The sequence below is a fragment of the Aquarana catesbeiana genome, linkage group LG01 (assembly GCF_042186555.1).
Source record: "Aquarana catesbeiana isolate 2022-GZ linkage group LG01, ASM4218655v1, whole genome shotgun sequence".
NCBI lineage: Eukaryota > Metazoa > Chordata > Amphibia > Anura > Ranidae > Aquarana > Aquarana catesbeiana.
This window is the reverse complement of record NC_133324.1, coordinates 280,636,338-280,656,828: the sequence shown is the minus strand read 5'-3', so window position 1 is coordinate 280,656,828 and position 20,491 is coordinate 280,636,338. Positions and strand designations below refer to the sequence as shown.

At 40.8% G+C, this 20,491-nt stretch overlaps 1 protein-coding gene across 4 annotated transcripts in view; it reads right to left on the bottom strand.

Annotated features, from left to right (window-relative positions):
- The window catches only part of DGCR2 (DiGeorge syndrome critical region gene 2), a 103,625-nt gene that overhangs the window by 77,130 nt on the left and 6,004 nt on the right, over positions 1 to 20,491 (bottom strand). For 2 of the 4 annotated variants that reach the window (XM_073629159.1, XM_073629165.1), the window contains exon 2: positions 1,897 to 1,929. The exons of the other annotated variants lie outside the window; for them this stretch is intronic. In XM_073629159.1, coding sequence (XP_073485260.1) covers positions 1,897 to 1,929 — 33 coding nt within the window. The remainder of the gene's footprint in view (positions 1 to 1,896; positions 1,930 to 20,491) is intronic. 4 annotated transcript variants of the gene reach the window in all.

The window sequence follows — 20,491 nt, the reverse complement described above, 5'->3', positions numbered from 1 at the left end:
GCTACTTTGAAATTGCACCCACTTCTCTTGAAGTAGCCCGACTTCAAAGTATCAAGGTCGATTTCAGGTGCTACTTGATAAACATCTGTGTGGCTTCATGCACTATGTCTATTGAAGTCTCACCTGAAAATCGGCAAAAGTAGTGCAGGAACTGCTTTTGCAAATCAGTGCGGTGACGCACCGATTGGAACAGTGCCATTGCCTCTAAAAGGCTGCGACTTGTCATGCGATTTGATCTCTCAAATCGCATGACAAATCGCTCCAATGCGAACCTAGGTTAAATATCGGTTTGTGAAATGCTTAAAATTTATCCAGATCTACTAGGTTCTGTTAATGATCTGTTCCAATTAGAGGCTGTTACTTCTGCCTACTTAAGGTTGTTTTGGCCTCTGCACACTGGGAGTAAAAAAAAAAAAAAGTAGTAAAAAACACATTGTTTTTGAGGGCATTGGGTGTTTAGTGGCTAAACAATGTCCCTCTATGTTAGAAGAGCATGGGGGGGGGGGCACATCTAAACACTTGAGTGATCATTCATTTTAATAGCCAGAATTATTAAAGGCCAAACCCTTCATGTACCTAAAGCACTTTACTTTTGGGGCATTTTTGAAGCCGATTTTCTCCTCTCCAGAGAAAAGACCTTCAGAGGAGCTGGACAAATAGCCAGTGTGCACAACGCCTGTTAGACTTTTTGCTCATCTAATTCTAAAGTTGATGTTCGTATTACCAAAGCCTTACTATGTGAAAACGTTGGACAAAGGTTTTCTAATTTTCAAGAAAAAAAATTTACATAAAAAAAAAAAAAAAAAAAAAAAAAAGAAAAAAAAAAAAAAAGTTAGTGGGTTACTGCTTACTTTTGACTGTTAACTTTGCAAATTCAATCTCTTTGAACCTGGAAACATGTAAAGCCAATAAAAAGGTTAAGAGGGGAAGAAAGGCCTGAATTGTGAGACCGATAAATACCTCTAGAAACATGGCTTAAAGCAGTATTAAACCCAAAACCAGAAATGTATAATATTGCAGCTTACCAGCCATTAGATGTAGGTGCTGCATTAGTTCTTTTTCCCTCAGTTTGTACCTGGTGATCAGGCCAGTAACACACCTCCTGTATTAGAGTGCCCGCAGGGGGCACAATAGCACTGTCTGATGCATCTGGAAGAGCGCTTACTGGCTGCATCATCAGATGAAAATAGAAGAAAGAATGCCTAAAGAAAAAAATACAGCCATTACATCTAAGAATTGTTAGATGCAATATAATAAATGTTTGCTTTTGGGTCTATTACTGCTTGAATGATTTCTAGGAATCCCAACACATACCACAACCCAGCAGGGTAAAGAGGAACTGTACTCTGCTCACATAATTTGTAATAAAAATATCTTTGCCATTCTGAAGCTTACCTTCAACCACTTTGCATATTATTTTATATATACTGTGATTCTGTACTTGCCAAATATGCTCCAGAAATCTCCCTTCACTAAGTCTGGCTGCATCCATTTTAACTCTTGGCAGCTGAAGCTGCTGCCTGTTCACTTCCTGGATTTACACAGACACACACCTCCACAGCTCTCATTGGCCCTCTTATGACTCATCCCCCCTGCTTTCCTGGCAAACTCTCACAAGAGTGACAGAGTGTGAGAGAGAGAGCGCTGTGCATGATGTCATAAGCCTAGGCTTTTTACCAGACACGAAACAGGAAGTGGGCTGTACAAGGTATTTACTGGCAGAAAAAAAAAAGGTTTTACTATAGTTAAAACAAGGACAGAAGATTTATTTGATGGGAAGATGGAAAAATTACTGAAGGTCCGCTTAAATACCAAGGAATAAAATGTTGACTGCTTACTGACATAAGAGGCATTTCTACTCTATCAATCCATTGCCAAAACTATAAGCATGCTCACCTGATTGCAGTCTTGCGAGAGCTATTCGTGGACCTGAAATTTAAAATTTAAAAAAACACTTACCAAACTAGGTACAATCTAATTAGGCATATAATGAAGGAAATATCTACATTTTTAAAATTCAATGGAATAGAAGGCAACATACAATATAATATTTAATAGTATTTTTCAGTTTTTTAATAGGATCTCAAGACATGTGTTTGACTGTTTGGAAAATTCTTTCAACCAAAGCGACTTTTGTCATTCCACCTAACAGTACTTGTGCGTGGAGATGGTTGTAAGTGCTTTATTGCACTCTCTCATGTTACAGCTCTTTAGCAACCCCTAGATACCAGCTGTGAAAACTGTAAAAATACTGCACAGCTGTAAAATACTACTGCAGAAATCTGTGAATGAAAAAAAACTATAAAACCCATCTTACAATGCGGCAGACAGACTTGTAGTTTAAATGTATTGCAAACACACCGATTGGCATGTCTGTAGTTCATTTACACTGCTTTCAGCTCTGAAACTGAAAGCCCATACAGGAGGTATGTACAACACTATAGGTTGTGTGTGCAGAAGCCGGACGCTGCACTTGCAATCCGCTGATCGCGAGTACAGTACTTTGCGCCTTGGTTCACACTGGTACTATTTGACATGTCAAATCGGCGGCAACTGCACTGTCCTAGTCAGTGCAACACTGCATTTGTGGCGCCTCGCCGATTTCAAAAAGTAGTTTCTGTACTACTTTTTGTGATTTCAGGCTGCGATTTACATTGACATCCGTGCAGAAACCTGCACGGATGTCTCCGAAATCTGAAATTGGGACTGACATACGGGAGTGAAATCGTGCGAGTTCAGCTGAACTCACACAGCTTCATTCCCGCAGCTCAGTGTGAACCTGGGCCGCAGGCTCCTGTTTTAAAAGATAACATTTTTGTGCATTTATTCTTAAAAGGAGAAAGTCAGCCTTTGAGAAAAAAACATATCTTGTCTGTCAATCTCATCAAAAGGACTTATCCAGCTATAATGCACACCCCAAAATATAAATTAAAAAAGTAGAACTTAAAAAAAAAAAAAAAAAAAATATATAGAAGCGAGGACTTATAAAATGTTTATTTGGTCTCTTCTGTCAAACCCTCCTCCCTGCCTGTCAGTATTTGTATATACGGCCCAGCACACAATTGCGGCACTTCTCACAGCCGAACCTAGAAGGAAAAACCAGGAGTTGGAAATGCCCATGACAGACTGGAGGGCTGACATCACAGCACTGAAGGTGGGGGGTGGAACGCTTGCCAGGTGTATCTGCCATAATGTACTAATATACAATGCATACTAGCACATTATGGCTTAAAGTTCTGAGCCAATTTTTTTTATCTAATGTATTATTTTTTTGCAAATGTATATATTTTTTTTTTGCATAAATTTAATAGCTTTGACTAACATAATTAAAAAGTAAACAAACTGTTTTGTTTACTACTACTCAGAAGACCTGCCAAAACATAAAAACAGCACCATCAAAAAAATTATAAAGCTCTTCTTAGCCATTTAAAAAATACCAAAACTACCACTTTGTAATGCAAATATTGCTTAAGTATACTTATAAAAAGCACGGTACACTGTCACTACATTCGAGGTGTCTCAACTGAACCCAAGGAAATTCACTTTGTATAAAGCCAGCTCTTAGAGCAACCCATAACAAAGATATAACTTTGTGATCAGTGAGGTGTTTCTGCCGCTTTGTCTAGTAAAATAAATCCTTCAAATCACATGTAGGAAAATGACAATGTGAACACGGGATGGAGTTAAGAGAGAAGTAACACACGCTCCGTGTAAACATTTAATACCTTCTTCTCTTTTTTTTGTATTTGGTTATCCTTACTAAACCCAGGACCCTGAATTCACTAGAATTGGTCTGGTCTCCCCACAATACATGGAAATGCAATAGTTTTAGTAAATATAATTTGCTAAATACCTTTTCTCATCAGCAGTATATGGCAGCCTTGCGACTTCTATTACTGGCTGGTTAAAGCTTGTAGGAGGAGTTTTCATTCTGCTCTGACTGTCCTATGATGCTGCAGGACCCCTGACCCTTTGTCCCGACAGTGCCGATTACATGCACTGTCCCAAGAAAAAAAAACGTCTAGTAATACACACCAAACTGAACATGTGCAGCTTGTATTCCATCCTCTGCTCTATCAGGAGATGGTTTGGGGACAGAGGAAGGTTACAAACAAGTTAGGGACTATAGGTTTGTTCTCAAGTTGAATCTGTTTGTAAGTCGGAACAGGTAAATTTTTTAAGTGTAGCTCCAGCCAAAAAAACAATTTTTAAGCTTTTGGATAACATAGGGAAGGGTTATCATCACCTCTGTAACATTTGTTTTTCTGTGTGTGCCCCTGTTCAGAAGATTTCACCTCACTTTCTGTCCCAATGACAATTGGATTTTGAAAATTTTGGGTTGTTGTGGAAAAAAGGGATTGGTGATAATAAAGCATCAGTGGAGACACCTTTTCCCCATAATAGCTCTTACAGGAAGGGAAATTCACTCCTAGGGGTAGATTTCCTCTCACTTCCTGTTGTCTCCTTCTGTTTGTAAGTCGGATGATTGTAACTAGAGGACCCCCTGTATCTATGTTTCTATATATATATTAAAAAAAAATTTTATGTGTGTTAAAATGAACATCTGTAAACAAAATGCTGCTAAACGCATGTTGTAGCGTTTACAGGCATTTGGCATTTCAAATGCTGCTGAACATCCGTATGAACCCTTTTTTGCGTTCCAAAAAATGCTTCTAACCTCACCTTCCTAGAAAACGACCCTGTGTACATGTACTGATAAGTTAACAGAGGAGTTGTTCAGGGGCAGCTGAAAAAAAAAAAAAAAAAATGCCCAACTGCTCCTAAATGTCTGTTTACCAGCAGCAGTGTACATGAGGCCTTAGGTTCCACAGTGAGTTTAACAATCATGCTTTACTAGGCTTATGTTACGGTTGTGGGAGGAGGAGAAAGAAGTAAGAAGTTCTATTCAAGTATACAGTATCAAAAAGTACCTTTGATTGCCCTCAGCCTCTTCCAAAACTCCCAATTCCTTTTTTCTACTGCTGCGATTTGACTTCCTGTTAGAGGGCGATCGCGTTTGTTCTCCATAATCCCACTGTAGGTACGTAAACAAACCTCTCTTGCTCTATCGTGAGATGGACTAAGAACTATGGGATTTGTTGTAATGCATAGAGCAATGCACATGACCACAACTAACATGCACTGCTCTTCCAAAAACTAAAGAGTGAGGGGGGAAAAGAAGAGGTTCGGAAGCTCAAAGAGGAATTTACAAGGGGGTATAAAAGCACAGTAAGGAACGCTTCCAGGAAAAACAGATTACCATAAAGTAATAGAGGTGTATGGATTATTTCTGGAAAATAAGGACATCCGTTGGGCTCCCTTCACACTGGGCATCAAAAAATGCAATTTAAGGATGTTTGACTTTATTTCTGCCTCTAAACGCACCTCCACGTTAGCCTGTGTGTCCTTGCATAGGTGTTTACAGACGTTTAGTGGCAGAGGAAAAGAAACCATCACTTGCACAATCAGGAGAGAAGCATTCCAGCAGAAAAAAAGCTGAACTGCAAAAACAGGTGTAAATGCGCTTCAGCTTCATTCGTTTCAATAAATTAATATTCTGGCCAATGAAATTAAGGAATGCCCAAACACCTAAACGCAGCTTTAGGCATTTTTAATGCAGTTTTTCTCCTGCCAGGAGAAAATATGTTAAGCTGGGTAAATGTCCAGTGTGCACGAGGCCTTAGTGCCACTTTAGTATTTAACTGCAGATTAAAGCGGAACTTAATTTTTCATACTTGCCTGTTCAAGGGTCCTGTTCACTAATGCTGGCATCTTATCCTGAGTGCTGGTTTTTGGGCCTCATTGACTGCTGGGAGGTGACATCACTCCTGGACATGTGCAGAAACCCATCATCCCGGGACATGGAGACTGACCCAGCACTGGAAGCCGAGCAGCATATGTGCAGCTCACTTTACAGTGCCCAAAAAGACGGTGAGCAGGTAGGTAGGAGTGTTTTATTGCAAAAGAGGCAGTATACGCCTTTTCTGCAATAAAAACCTGCCTGCTTGCAGTTTTTAAAAGCAGGACTTCGTTCCAACTTATAGCTAATCATTTTGAGAACACTCTGATAATTAAACAGTACTTAAAGTGATTGCAAAGTCTTGTGTGTTTTTTTTTAAACCACTTCAGCCCGGACCATTTGGCTGGCCAAAGACCACTTTTTGCGATTCGGCACTGCGTCACTTTAACTGACAATTGCGCAGTCGTGCGACGTGGCTCCCAAACAAAATTGACACCCTTTTTTCCCCATAAATAAAGCTTTCTTTTGGTGGTATTTGATCACCTCTGCGGTTTTATTTATGCAATATTTTTTACTTTTTGCTATAATAAATATCCCCAAAAATTATATTAAAAAAAACACATTTTCTTTCCTCAGTTTAGGCTGATACGTATTCTTCTACATATAGCTAGTAAAAAAAAAAAAAAAAAAAAAATTGCAATGAACGTTTATTGATTGGTTTGCGCAAAAGTTATAGCGTCTACAAAATAGGGGAAAGTTTTATGGCATTTTTATTAATAATTTTTTTTTTTTGGTGGTGATCAGCGATTTTTATCGTGACTGCGACATTATAGCGGACACTTTTGGCGCTATTTTGGGACCATTCATATTTATACAGCGATCAGTGCTATAAAAATGCATTGATTACTGTGTAAATGTGACTGGCAGTGAAGGGGTTAACCAGGAAGAGGCGCTGAAGGGGTTAAGTGTGTCCTAGGGATGCGTTCTAACTGTAGGGGAGGGGATGGACTACGTGTGTCACGACACTGATCACCGCTCCCAATCACAGGGAGCGGCGATCAGTGTCCTATCACTAGATAGAATGGGGAAATGCTTGTTTACATCAGCATTTCCCCGTTCTTCTCCACGAGACAATCGCGGGTATCCGCGGGACCTGCGATCACACTCATGGAGCTCGCGGCGGGCGCGCGTCCACAATGCCGCATCTTAAAGGCGACGTACAGGTACGTTATTATGCCTGTACGTGCCATTCTGCTGGCGGCAAGGGGTTAAATAACAAACATATTATACTTACCACCTCTGTGCAGTGGATTTGCACAGAGCAGCCCAGATCCTCTTCTCCTCTTCTCGGGTCACTCTTTGCTGCTCCTGGTCCCTCCCTCCTATCATGTGCCCGCTCAGCCAGCAGCTTTCTATGGGGGGCACCCAAGCCGAGTCAGAGCTCCGAGTATCTATTCAGACACGAAGCACCGACCTGGCCCCATCCCCTTTCTCCCCTGATTGGCTGAGACACAGCAACAGCGCCATTGGCTCCCGTGGCTGTCAAAGTCAATCAGCCAATCAGGAGGAGTGTCCTGAATGGCTTAGACATTCGTGGACATCGCTGGAGAGAGAAGGGGCTCAGATAAATAATTGGGGGTGGGGGGTGCTGCTACACACAGAAGCCTTTTTATCTTAATACATAGACTGCATTAGGATAAAAAAACCTTCTGCCTTTACAATCCATTCAGTTTTGTACTCTTAAGAGGGTTTTAGTTTGCCACAATAAATTACACATTGAACTCTCAATGAATGAATGAATGAAATATGCTTGTATGTGGTATTCAGTGATACAGAAGAAGTTAAATTCCTTTCAAGTGGGTCGTTGCCTCCAGCTAATGTCTTGACATAATTGGCTTTTCTGTCTCCCTTCTAAAGTGGGTCAATTTATACATTAATTCCCTAACATTCTTAGATACTATATATTTCTGCATCAGCACGAGCCAGAGAGTGTGCATATGCATCTGTTCCAATTTTGCACCAAACAAAATATCAATAAAATGTTATAACCAGGGAAAAGATTCAAATACAAGAATGCACACTGTGCCTCTTAATAGGTGATCTAAAAGTAAAAATGTGCTTCCAGATCCCAGAACAGTAAAGAAAAAGGATGCTAAACCGAATGGCTTGATACAGGGACAAAGAACACGGTACATTTGAACACCTGACAAAGTGAGGCTCATTGTGTTTTCTAAAAGCTATGACTCTTAGAAAATGACTTGCTTTATATAAAGTTGTGCTCATACGTTTACATACCCTGGCAGAATTTATGATTTCTTGGCCATTTTTCAGAGAACATGGATAACACAAAAACATTTCACTCATGGTTAGTATTTAGCTGAAGCCATTTATTATCAATCAACTGTGTTTACTCTTTTAAATCACAATGACAACAGAAACTACCCAAATGACCCTGATCAAAAGTTTACATACCCTGGTGATTTTGGCCTGATAACATGCACACAAGTTGACACAAAGGGGGTTTGAATGGCTATTAAAAAAGGTATCCATCCTCACCTGTGATCTGTTTGCTTGTAATTAGTGTGTGTGTATAAAAGTTCAATGAGTTTCTGGACTCCTGACAGACCCTTGCATCTTTCATCCAGTGCTGCACTGACGTTTCTGGATTCTGAGTCATGGGAAAAGCAAAAGAATTGTCAAAGGATCTGCGGGAAAAGGTAGTTGAACTGTATAAAACAGGAAAGGGATATAAAAAAGATATCCAAGGAACTGAGAATGCCAATCAGCAGTGTTCAAACTCTAATCAAGAAGTGGAAAATGAGGGGTTCTGTTGGAACCAAACCACGGTCAGGTAGACCAACTAAGCCTGGCCATACATGGTGGAATTTCAAAAGAATTTTCTTTTGAAAATCAGAAAATTTGTGCGTTTTGTGATCCGATGATGCCACCATTGATTTCGAAATTCAGCCAACCAAGCCTTCAAATTTCACCTCATGTTGCTACAGAAAAGAATTTTAGTGGCTGGGAATCTTCTTTCCGGGAATTTTCTTTTCTTCCACATGCGCATTTCTATTTCGATTACAATTTCTCACACAATTCTCCCATCATTGATTAGAAAATCGTTCGTTTTTCAAAAAATTTCCAACATGTCCGATTACTCAAATTTGATGGCCGCACAAAAATCGGCTGTTACGGCAGCCCACTAATGGTGCGAAGTTGAGGTGTTAAAAGTAGAAAAAAAATGGGCAATGCAGTTTGTTGTGTATGGGGCAGAATAGCCGCAGTCCGGGTGCCCATTGTTTGTCTATTGTATGGATTCTGACCAGAGCACTTTGGGCTGGAGCCCCCCCCCCCCCCCCCAACATTGCCTCTTATTAGTATCTACCTGTGTTATAGGAGGAGTCTTTTAGATCTACCATATAGGGGAGTATATTTCTCCCATGGTTCAGAGAAGGATCTTCCATTCTATGGATAGCGTAGGACCCATTGATAATGGGGTACTTTGACATAGTAGTGGGCTTAGCACTATATGGCCATATGGTGTAACTCAATCCCCATATTTTCAGAATATGTTCAGCTGTTTTAAATAGCCTTGCAGGGGTTAAGTCATTTTTGTATGTGTCGCTGTAATCTTTTGTTCAGGGTGCCCATGCTGACCCATGTCTACAGCCAGAAGGACCTTCAATAGGCATGCAAGCATCAGAGCTGGACCACAGAACAGTAAAAGAAAAATGGCCTGATCTGATGAAACACATTTTCTTTTACATGTGTGTGTACGTGTACGTGTGTGTGTGTGTTTTGGGCAATGTTCTGCTGGGAAAGATTAGTCCTGCCATTCAGGTGGATGTTACTTGAGAAATACTATTACATAAACATTTTTGCTGACCAAGTACACCCCTTGAAAAACAAGTCCAATCAACAGAGGCCCCACCTTACAACTTAAAGGATCTGCTACTAATGTTTATTTGTATCCCTCTCTCCTCTACAACTGTTTAAAGTGCAGGATTTACAAAAGCATCCCTCCACCCCCACAGTACAGAGGAAACAACAAACAAAGGTTGCGTGCTGGAGCTCTCAGGAAAACCTGTCAAAAGTGAGTTCTGCAGATAGCAGAAGAACTAGACAGCAGTGAGAAAACACTCAGTGCTTTAGCTAGAGGAAAGTAAGGCCCCTTTCACAAGGGCGGATAGAATTGTGCTTTTAGCTGCGGACGCACACAATGCTTTCCTATGGCCCCATTCACACAATGCATTTATAGATGGTTTCTTTACATGTGGTTTTGTGCAGATAGAAAAAATAAAGTTGACTGCGTCCAGGAATGATTTAGCGGAGCTATCTGCACATAACTGCAGGTAATCGCAGTGTACTATTTCTCCTGTAGATAGCAGCGGCAACAAGGAAAGCAACAGGAAGCACATCAGAAATAGCAAGAATGTTACAACGCAGCCACAAATAAACGCACGTAGACGCAGCTAATTGCAACGTACAACTGCAAGTGAACACTGTGCCAGGATTCTCTTAATTTCAAAATAACAAAACATGCTTTTAACAGCGGCAGAAGAGCCACCCATGTGAGGATGAGCTTTGTCCAATTTTCATGCCAGAGGTCTACAACCACTTTAAGCTTCCACAAAAAAAGTCAATTGTTCATATACAGTGCATTCAGAAAGTATTCAGACCCTCTTCAATTTTTTTTCAATTTTGTCAAGTTGCAGTCTGATGCTAAAGCTATTTAAATTCATTTTTTTTCTCATTAATCTACACTCAGTACCCCACAACGACAATGTGAAAATGCGGGAATTTATTATATTAAAAAAATTATATATATATATATATATATATATATATATATATATATATATATATATATATATATATATATATACATACATACATACACACACACACATAGGTAAGTCACCCCCTTCCTGCCCAGGCCAATTTTCAGTGCTGTCGCACTTTGAATGACAACACTGTACCCAAATGAAATTTTTATCTTTTTTTTTTCCCCACAAATAGAGCTTTCTTTTGGTGGTATTTGATCACCTCTGCGGTCTTTATTTCTTGCGCTTTAAACAAGAGTGACAAGTTCAAAAAAAAAAAAACCAGCACTATATCACTATTTTTTACTATAATAAACGGGGCTTTTTTTCCTCAGAAAATAGGTGCTGGAACTCAACCACGATCCACATCAAATAGTGTGTAATATTATATATATATATATATATATATATATATATATATATATATATATATATATATATATATATACATATATATATACATATATATATATATATACACATATATATATATATATATATATATATATATATGCGATTCTGGCCAAAATTAGAATCACGATTTTTTTTTGCTTAGAATAAAAAGATCACGATTCTTAAGACGTAAAATCTTTCACATTAACAAAAAAAAAAAAAAAAAAATGGGCTAACTACTGGTTAGATTTGTTTTTTTTTTTTTTGTTTTTTTAATTCATTAACCACTTCAGCATCGGCCTATTGTCAAATGACGTCCACAGATGGGATCTCCCATCCTGGGTGGACGTCATATGACGGCCTCGGGTTGTGTCCGGCGGCCGCGATGTCCGCCGGGCACCCGCGATTGCCCGTTAACCGGGCCGGACCGTGGATCTCTGTGTGTAAACACACAGATCCACGCCCTGTCAGCTCAGAGGAGAGCGATCTGTGTTCCCACAATGGAGGAACACTGATCGGTCTCCTCCCCTTGTGCGTCCCCTCCCCCTACAGTTAGAAGCATTCCCTAGGAAACACATTTAACCCCTCCCCGCCCCCTAGTGGTTAACCCCTTCACTGCCTGTCACATTTACACAGTAATCAATGCAATTTTATAGCATTGATCGCTGTATAAATGTGAATGGTCCCAAAAATGTGTCAAAAGTGTCCGATGTGTCCGCCATAATGTCGCAGTCACGAAAAAAAAAAAAAAAAAATCGCGATCGCCGCTATTACTAGTAAAAAAAAATAAATAAATAATAAAAAAAAAAAAAATGCCATAAATCTATCCCGTATTTTATAGATGCTATAACTTTTGCGCAAACCAATCAATATATGCTTATTGCGATTTTTTTTACCAAAAATATGTAGAAGAATACGTATCGGCCGAAACTGAGGAAAAAATTTTTTTTTTTTTTTTTTAAATTGGGATACTTATAGCAAAAAGTAAAAAATATTGTGTTTTTTTCAAAATTGTCGCTCTTCTTTTGTTTATAGCGCAAAAAATAAAAACCGCAGAGGTGATCAAATACCACCAAAGGAAAGCTCTATTTGTGGGGAAAAAAGGACGTCACTTTTGTTTGGGTACAACGTCGCACGACCGCGCAATTGTTGTTTAAAGTGCGACAGCGCTGAAAACTAAAAATTGGTCTGGGAAGGAAGGGGGTGAAAATGGCCGGTATTGAACCGGTTAAAGTAATTTTTTCCAAAAAAATTGCATTTGAAAGACCGCTGCGCAAATACAGTGTGACAAAATATTGCAACAACCACCATTTTATTCTCTAGGGTGTCTACAAAAAAAAAAAAAAAAAAAAAAATTATCATTTTCAAGCAAAAAAATAAATGATTTTAACTTGAAACCAACAAATATCAGAAAAAGGTTTAGTGTTTAGGTGGTTAAACTTTTTTCACTTACACAGGAAGTCTATTCCATTGACAAATTGTTATAATGTTTATACTTAAGTTCAACTGATAAAGAATGTGTAATAATAAATTTTATATATATATATATATATATATATATATATATATATATATATATATATATATAGAAGAAACTCAAACAACATATATATGCAGGCAATGCGTATAGACACTAATTATGTGTTTATAATAGACCAAAACATTGATATACTATGTGACAATAAAAATATGAGTGAATGGTGTCCGATAAAGTGAAGGAAAAAAATTATTTTAAAATAAATTATAGTCCTTAGTGTTTGGACAGGTGAACCAAACAATAAATTGTAGATATCCAAATCGTGGTTCAAAATAACTGACACTTGAACTGGATAACGATGTGAGAAAAGAAAATGTGCCCAAACTTGATGATAAGTGATCCACCACCAGAGAGTCAAAAGGCTTACCGGAGCAATTGAACCCAAATGAGTGTACACCCAATGGGTCAATCAGGCTTGTAGGGCCACACACCCAGGGGAAAGTGTCACAGAGGACACGACTTCCAACCAGAAGACCAACTCCAATAATGGACATCAATGGGATAGGTAATGGACAGAGAGCCATATGGATAGTTGCTCCAATAGAACAGATAAATGAAAAGGAAGAAGTAGGCACATAGTGTAATCACATTTAAATCAGACATACTTTATTCAATAAAAAGGAGGAAATACACACACATTTTAGTAGATAAAAAAGCGCTTTGGAGAAGCTCTGCTAAAGTCACTGTTTTATTCTAAAGAGCTTTTTTATCGGACATCATTCACTCACATTTTGATTGTCACATAGTATATCAATGGTTTGGTCTATTATACACATATATTAGTGTCTATACGCATTGCCTGTATATATATATATATATATATATATATATATATCTATATCTCTCTATATATATATATATATATATATATATAGATATAGATATATATACTGTTCACGTTTTCATTTTTTGCAATTGATCTATTGCTGTGCTAGCTGTTTTTTTTACACTGATTGCAGACAGCGCAGTATATTTGCTTTATATCCTGCACTACACACATAGCGCGGAGTTCAGAGGTGCGTTACACACAGAGTGCAGAGTACATCCTTCCACAGCTGGTTACCTCTACATCCCCCACCCACATCTCATTTTCACCCCTTTTCAGCTCTGACCTCTGCATGCAATCCCCCCTTCTGGTATCTCCCCGCACACTGTAGATGTGTCTGCCTCTCTCATTTGCAGGGAGTTCATCCAGTGAGGGTGTCAGAATCTGAACTGCATGGCACCTGCATCTCCCTTGTCCCCATCCTGCACTCAGTGGGAGCCACCCAGGAGATCAGATATGTGGGAGCATTGGAAGACAAGCTTTTACTTGTAAACACAGAAGCCAGACTTCTGTGTTTACAAGTGATAGTGGTGAGAAGGGAGCAGAGGACCTGAGTCAGAGGTGGTGGAACTGAGTTCCACCAAGTTCCAGCTGAAAAAAAGCCCCGATAATAAATATCCCAATTTTTTAAAAACAAATTTCCTCAGTTTAGGCTGATATGTGCTGATATCTAAAAAACTACATTTTTTTTTTAACCAAAAACATCGCAATAAGCGTATAAAGATTGGTTTGCACAAAAGTTATAGCGTCTACAAAATAGGGGATAGATTTATGGCATTTAATTTATTTATTTTTTTTACTAGTAATGGCGGCGATCTGCGATTTTTATCGTGACTGCGACATTGCGGCGGACATATTGGACATTTTTTACACTATTTTGGGACCATTCACATTTATACAGCAATCGGTGCTATAAAAATGCACTGATTACTGTATAAATGTCACTGGCAGGGAAGGGGTTAACACTAGGGGGCGATCAAGGGGTTAAATGTGTTACCTAGGGAGTGATTCTAACTGTAGGGGGAGGGGACCGATCGGTCTTCTCTCCCCTGACAGGACGTGGATCAGTGTGTCAGAAATGAAGGGGAGGAGAGCGAACATGTGTCCCCTCTTCTCCTTCCCCTACAGTCGCCGTCACCCGCCAGGGAGCTCTTGGGCCCGCCAATGGGCAAACGGAGCCCAGTAAGCATGGCGGGGTGCAGCGGTGGGGGGGGGGGTTTGGGAGGTGCCGGTAACGGGGGTGTGTGATAGCGAACAGGCGGCAGCACCACCCCACAAATGCTCTCAGCTGACAGGCAAGAGTCTGCCTGTTACACCGTGTACACACGGTCGGACTTTTCAGCAACAAAAGTCAGACGGCTTGTCCGACAGACTTTCGACTGACTTTTGGCAGACTTCCGATGGACTGTCTAACGACCGGACTTGCCTACACACGATCACACCAAAGTCCGACGGATTCGTACGTGATGACGTACACCGGACTAAAATAAGGAAGTTGATAGCCAGTAGCCCATAGCTGCCCTAGCGTCGTTTTTTGTCCGTCGGACTAGCATACAGACGAGCGGATTTCTGGGTCCGGCGGAGTTACGACGTAAAGATTTGGAGCATGTTCCAAATCTAAAGTCCGTCAGATTTGCAACTGGAAAAGTCCGCTGAAGGCCACACACGATCGGATTGTCCGCCGGATTTGGTCCATCAGCATCCATCGGACCAGTCCAGTCAAAAAGTCCGACCGTGTGTACGCTGCATTAGTTTAATGCACAATCTCCCCGTGGCTGCAGCCACCAAATTGTGTGTCCCCCCCCCCCGCGCTGTCAGGTCCGTACGGCTTATGGATAGAGTTGCCACCTGGTTTTTAAGGGATGAGGTGGCAACCCTACGTATGGACCTGGCGGCGAAAGGGTTAAAAGATCATGCTCCAACGTGTTCCTTTGCAACCGGAATTGCAACACTCCGCGGCAACGGAAGTGGTGCAGCCGCCATCTTGATCCACCTTTCTAGACTGCTAATTGGGTGCATATAACGGCAGCCATTTTGGAGGAGTCATCCCAGGGAGAGGAGAACAGATATGGTCTGTAGCAGGTTCCGATTCTCTCCCCTTCATTAAGGATTTCATGCGCTCAATGAAGAATAAAATGATTTCTACCTTGCGCTCTGTTAAATCTGCTCCGAGCAGCCTTCCACATTTCAGCTGTTCCTCCTTTTAGTGAAGACAGCAGAGGACCCGGGCAAAGCGCTGGCGATCCAGCCAGCCAGACAAGGCCACCCAGCGGAAGCAATGCCCACCTTGCGAGACTCAGGTGGGTGGGCCAGAGTTGCCAAAATCACCCACAGAGCGGCCAGAGGGACCCAGATACAGCCATCCACCGGCAAGCTACTCCACAGCGCAGACACCACTCAGGAACATTTACCAAGGACTCAAGAGGAGCTTTTGGAGTCGATCCATCTTCTGGAGGAACGAGGACCAGATAAAACTTTAAAAAGGGTAACAACTTTCGCATGTTAAACTCCACGGCATACCCATAAGCCATCCAGGAAACTTGGGAAAGAGTTATCCGGTAATCACAATCACCCACTCAGTCAAAATAATAAACATAGCGATGTGTTCTCCTGAAAGGTCAGAAACACAATAACAACTGGGGGCGAGAGGAGGGAGGGTTTTTTTTTTTTAAACTGTTTCTGTATTGTGTTTCCTGTAGAGGGCGGAGCCAGCATCTCTCTAGCACATGGGTGCTCAACCCGTGGCCCTCCAGGTGTTGCGGAACTACAGTTCCCATTATGCCTCTGTGTTTTGCAGTCATACTTGTAACTGTCAGCGGCTTGCAATGCCTCATGGGACTTGTAGTTCTGCAGCTGGAGGGCCACAGGTTGCGCATATAGACTTCCCGGAAGACGCTCTGGGAAATTTAGTTTTTTTTTCCAACTTAAAATTAGTTTAAAAAAAAAAAAAAAAAGCGGTTGTTAAATACAACAACAAAAGGTATCCATTTCCAATAGATGATAAAAACTCACTTGCATACAATTTTGTATGACTGAGTAATTGTCAAACTAACATGGCACTAAAAACGAAAAAAATGGCCTGATAATGAAGCGGTATATACAGACTAAGGTGCTGAAGTGGTTACCAATAAAATAACAAAACCAGTTTTTGCCTTCAATCTAGAGATTTCCCCTACAATTCCAATTCTTTTTTATGCCTCTAGATGTCCTCAATCTGATGGCCAGCATCATTCAATCCACTGCCTCTAAAGCTCAGGTTGCTCTGGACTCTCCCCAGCCTCTGCCTGGACAGTTCAAAAAGGAAGCAGCACAGTGATGAGCTCATCTTTGTCGCTCTTCTCTCTCGCATACTTCTTATCAACACATGAACTGACTGGTCTCTTCTGCTGCTTCTTCCTCTCACACATCAGCCCCGCTGAACAGAGACTGCAAGAAGCCGATTCCAGGTAAATTTTAGGTACATACACTGCTTTCCATTAAAAAATAAATTTTATGACGTATTTATAACAGAGCTGCACTGTAACAGAGCTGTGTCTTTTATATCTGCCTGGAATTCAGCTCGAAGACAAATGAGAGATACCACCAAGTAATGGGAAAAAAAAAAAAATGCAGCCGCTATGTATGGGTACCTAATGCAATAACATTTTGAAACACTGCCAAGTGTGGCTTATTGATTTATCTTAGCAATTGTTCAGTTCGAGGAAGAATGGAATGCTTGCTGTACCAACAGCAGCAGTCTAAAAATCTGCATATAAAATATGACACAGGCAGCATGTTAAATTACATCCAGATTAAACTACTGCCTGGTAAACACCACATTTAGTATTCAAACAGGGTACTAACAGAAAACACACCGTGTCCTGAGGACCAGTTAGAAGCCTGCTGTTAAATTCAGTATTGCAAGTTAAAGGAATGCATTTGAGCCATAAAAATATCACAAAGTGGAAGTAAACCTAAAATTTGAAAACATATTAGCAAGCAGGCAGCTCTTAAATTGCATAAGACCCCTTTCACATGAACAGACCAATCGGGTTCGTCCATCAGTATTTTAGGCAGACCCGATAGGACCATTCATTCAGTGCCGGAACAAGGTCATCCAGTCGCCCAGGGCTAACATGCCAAACTGCGCCCCCTGGGTTGTGCATGGGTTAAATGCTCATTAATGCCTAGTACACGATGAGAAAATTGGAGGAAAACAAGCACATTTGGAGCGATCGTCTGATAATCTGATTATTAGTACACAGCTTTCAAGAGCGGATTCCGACAGTTCTTGTGGAAGGATCACTAAAAAAGCACCAAAAAATTATTTGTAAGATAACAGAACGAATGAAAAAAAAAAAATTTCAAATGACCAAAACTGTGCAACTGTGAAATGAAAGGATACATTACAATAGATAATTTCTGACGTTGCATTCTGTCTGAGAATTTTTGTAACCCATTTGCTTTCCATATGAGACTAGCATGGAAAAAAAAAAAATTGTCCGATAGTCTCATTGTGTGTTAGGGGCCTTTTATTCCAGGAGCAGAGGATTAAAGTAAAACCACTTAAACTGGCATACATGCATTCATCCATCCACACAAGAGAGGTGGATGCAGAAATCCTGTCCGCCGAGATGTATTTTGACAATGGGGACTCTTCTTTGTCAGAATACACTGCAGCTGATTGAACAAGGTTTTCCAGCAGTCCCATTCTACAGAAGCTGATCTGATGGGCAGCTTCTGTCCAACAGGCAAGGCCACACATAGATCAAAATTCAGCTGGTCCCTGCTGAACCAAACTAATTTTGATCCATGTGCACCCAGCTTTACCATATTCCTTGCTCCAGTAGGCTTTCTCCAGTGCTGTGACTGGTCCTCTGGAGCTCCTGGGTGAATTGTGAGTGGCTGTGGTCACACTCCTGCCTCATCATACTTTACAGGGTAATGTAATGTACAGGACTTTAGGCCTGCTCCAACATGCCAACTTATCCACTGAACTTGCCAGACGTGCCTACTGCTGATTTCTTATTTATTTATTTTAAAGCAGTACTAAACCCTCCTATCCATTACAGGACAGGAAGCGGTCATCTTAGCTTCTGTTTGTTTTGACACCAGCCATTTGACGGCTGGACAGTTTTGTTGAGGGCACAAGCAATTGTGACAGTTAGCATTCACAGCATGCCTTAAAGAGGAACTCCAGGCTTTTCGCCCCAAAACAACAGATGCATTGTGCATGTAAATGAATCACAACCCCCGGTGTCAGTTTGTATGTAAATTTTCTCCTTTAGCTGTATACAGAAGGTTTCTGTGTCTGTGATGTCACTCCGCCTCCTGACTGAATTTCAAAGTACTCTGACTTCCTGTTTCCTTCCTTTTCTAGTCCTGATACTACATGTCCCACGATCCTTTGTAGCATCAGGGCAAGTGTTTCGTCAGATTTGGCGACCCGTCAGAATGTGTAACGGAAGTGACATTTCGTCACCGCCATCTTGCTACACCCCGCGCACTCGCCCACAGTAAGGATACAATGAGAAGGGGGAAAGCGGACACCTTGTTACACCCACAGGAGTTTTGCATTTTACACATATTTTTAACTGTAAACTGAGTTTATATAGTGAAATACAGTACTTAGAATTTCTGTTAGATTAGCAAACCTGTGAGATCAGCAGGCTTGCCGCTGCTTTTAAAATTCAACATCTAAACAGTCCAACAGAGTTCTAACTACTGTATTTCACTATATAACCTCAGTTTACAGTTAAAAATAAGTGTAAAGTGCAAAACATACAGTGGGTGTAACAAGATGTCCACTTGCCCCCTTCCCACTCTATCCTTACTGTGGGGTGTAGCAAGATGGCGGTGACAAAACGTCACTTCCGTTACACATTCATTCGCCAAATCTGATGAAACACAGGCTATGGCAGTCACTTGTACCAGTTCTGGTGTGGGTGGTGAAAGGTGTAAATGTGTCATACCTCCTCCTGTGTCATTCCAGTCTACAGCATGCCAAAGAATAATGGCTTACTGCAAGACTACAGAACAGAGGAAGGGCTATGGGAGATTATGAAGGAGTTTCCTTCATATGCAAATGAATCAGTTCACAGAGAGCATGGCTCTGGGAGGGGGGAGCTGAGGGGTGGGACTTTTCCTGTTCACACTGGTCAGCATATTTAACTGGGCAGGACTGAATTTTAATGGTGATCCGTTCAATCCTGCGCAGTAGCAGTACAGCTAGTGTTCAGAATAGGCTGTGTATGAAGGCACATCCTTTTTGAATAATGCTGTGATCTGTGAGGCGGGACTTGGGACTCTTCCTGTAGGTGGTACTGAATGCTAATTAGAATGTACTCTATCCCACCCACCATCAGAGCTGTGAAGAAAGCTACATAATTTGCAGAGTCTGAGAGACTATAAAGGGAGTGTTACAGACTTTAGCTGCTGCAGGAAGTGTCTGTGGAAGGGAAAGAGTCTATAAGCAAGCTATACAGAGTGTTGCATGGTACAAAGCCACAACTAAACCCAGATTATCAGGGGATCTGCAGACAACAGAGAAACATGGTACAAAAGGTATGATCTACGTGGCGACTGATCATTCCATTCAGTTCTAGTGAGAAGAAAGTTGGTTATCAGCTTTAAATGTGACTGTTTTGGGCAACAAAAGGAGTTTAGTTCCACTTTAAACTGAACCCCCAGGCAGAATTTTCTGATTATGAATGTTATTTCTTACCTTTCAGCAACAAGTCCTTCGTGTTTTCAAATAGAGCTCCCACCCCCCGAGAAATCCCTTCTGGAGGCAGTCATAAGAAGGGCTTGGTCCCCTAATATACATTTTGTAAGTCCAGATGCTGTTATGCAAGCTATATCCCCAGGCACAGTCTTGTGACATCCCCTGTGTAATTCTAGTTTCAGTAAGCAGCAACGTAAATAAGTCACTGCTTGTTGTACTGGAAAGACTCGGCCATCGGCCCCATTCACAACTGCAATTCCCATGGCATGGTGGCAATTGTAGTTCCTTAAAGCAATACAACCCAGTGAGAGGAAGTAACAAGGCCACTAACTCAACACCTCCTGTGGGTGTCTGGCTGTAGCTGCGTTCTCTTAATGAGAGCTATGACATCATAGTTTACAAAGATCATGTTCTCCTAAACAATGACATTCTAATGTAAAAAAGTAACAGCAATATATGTGCCTATGTA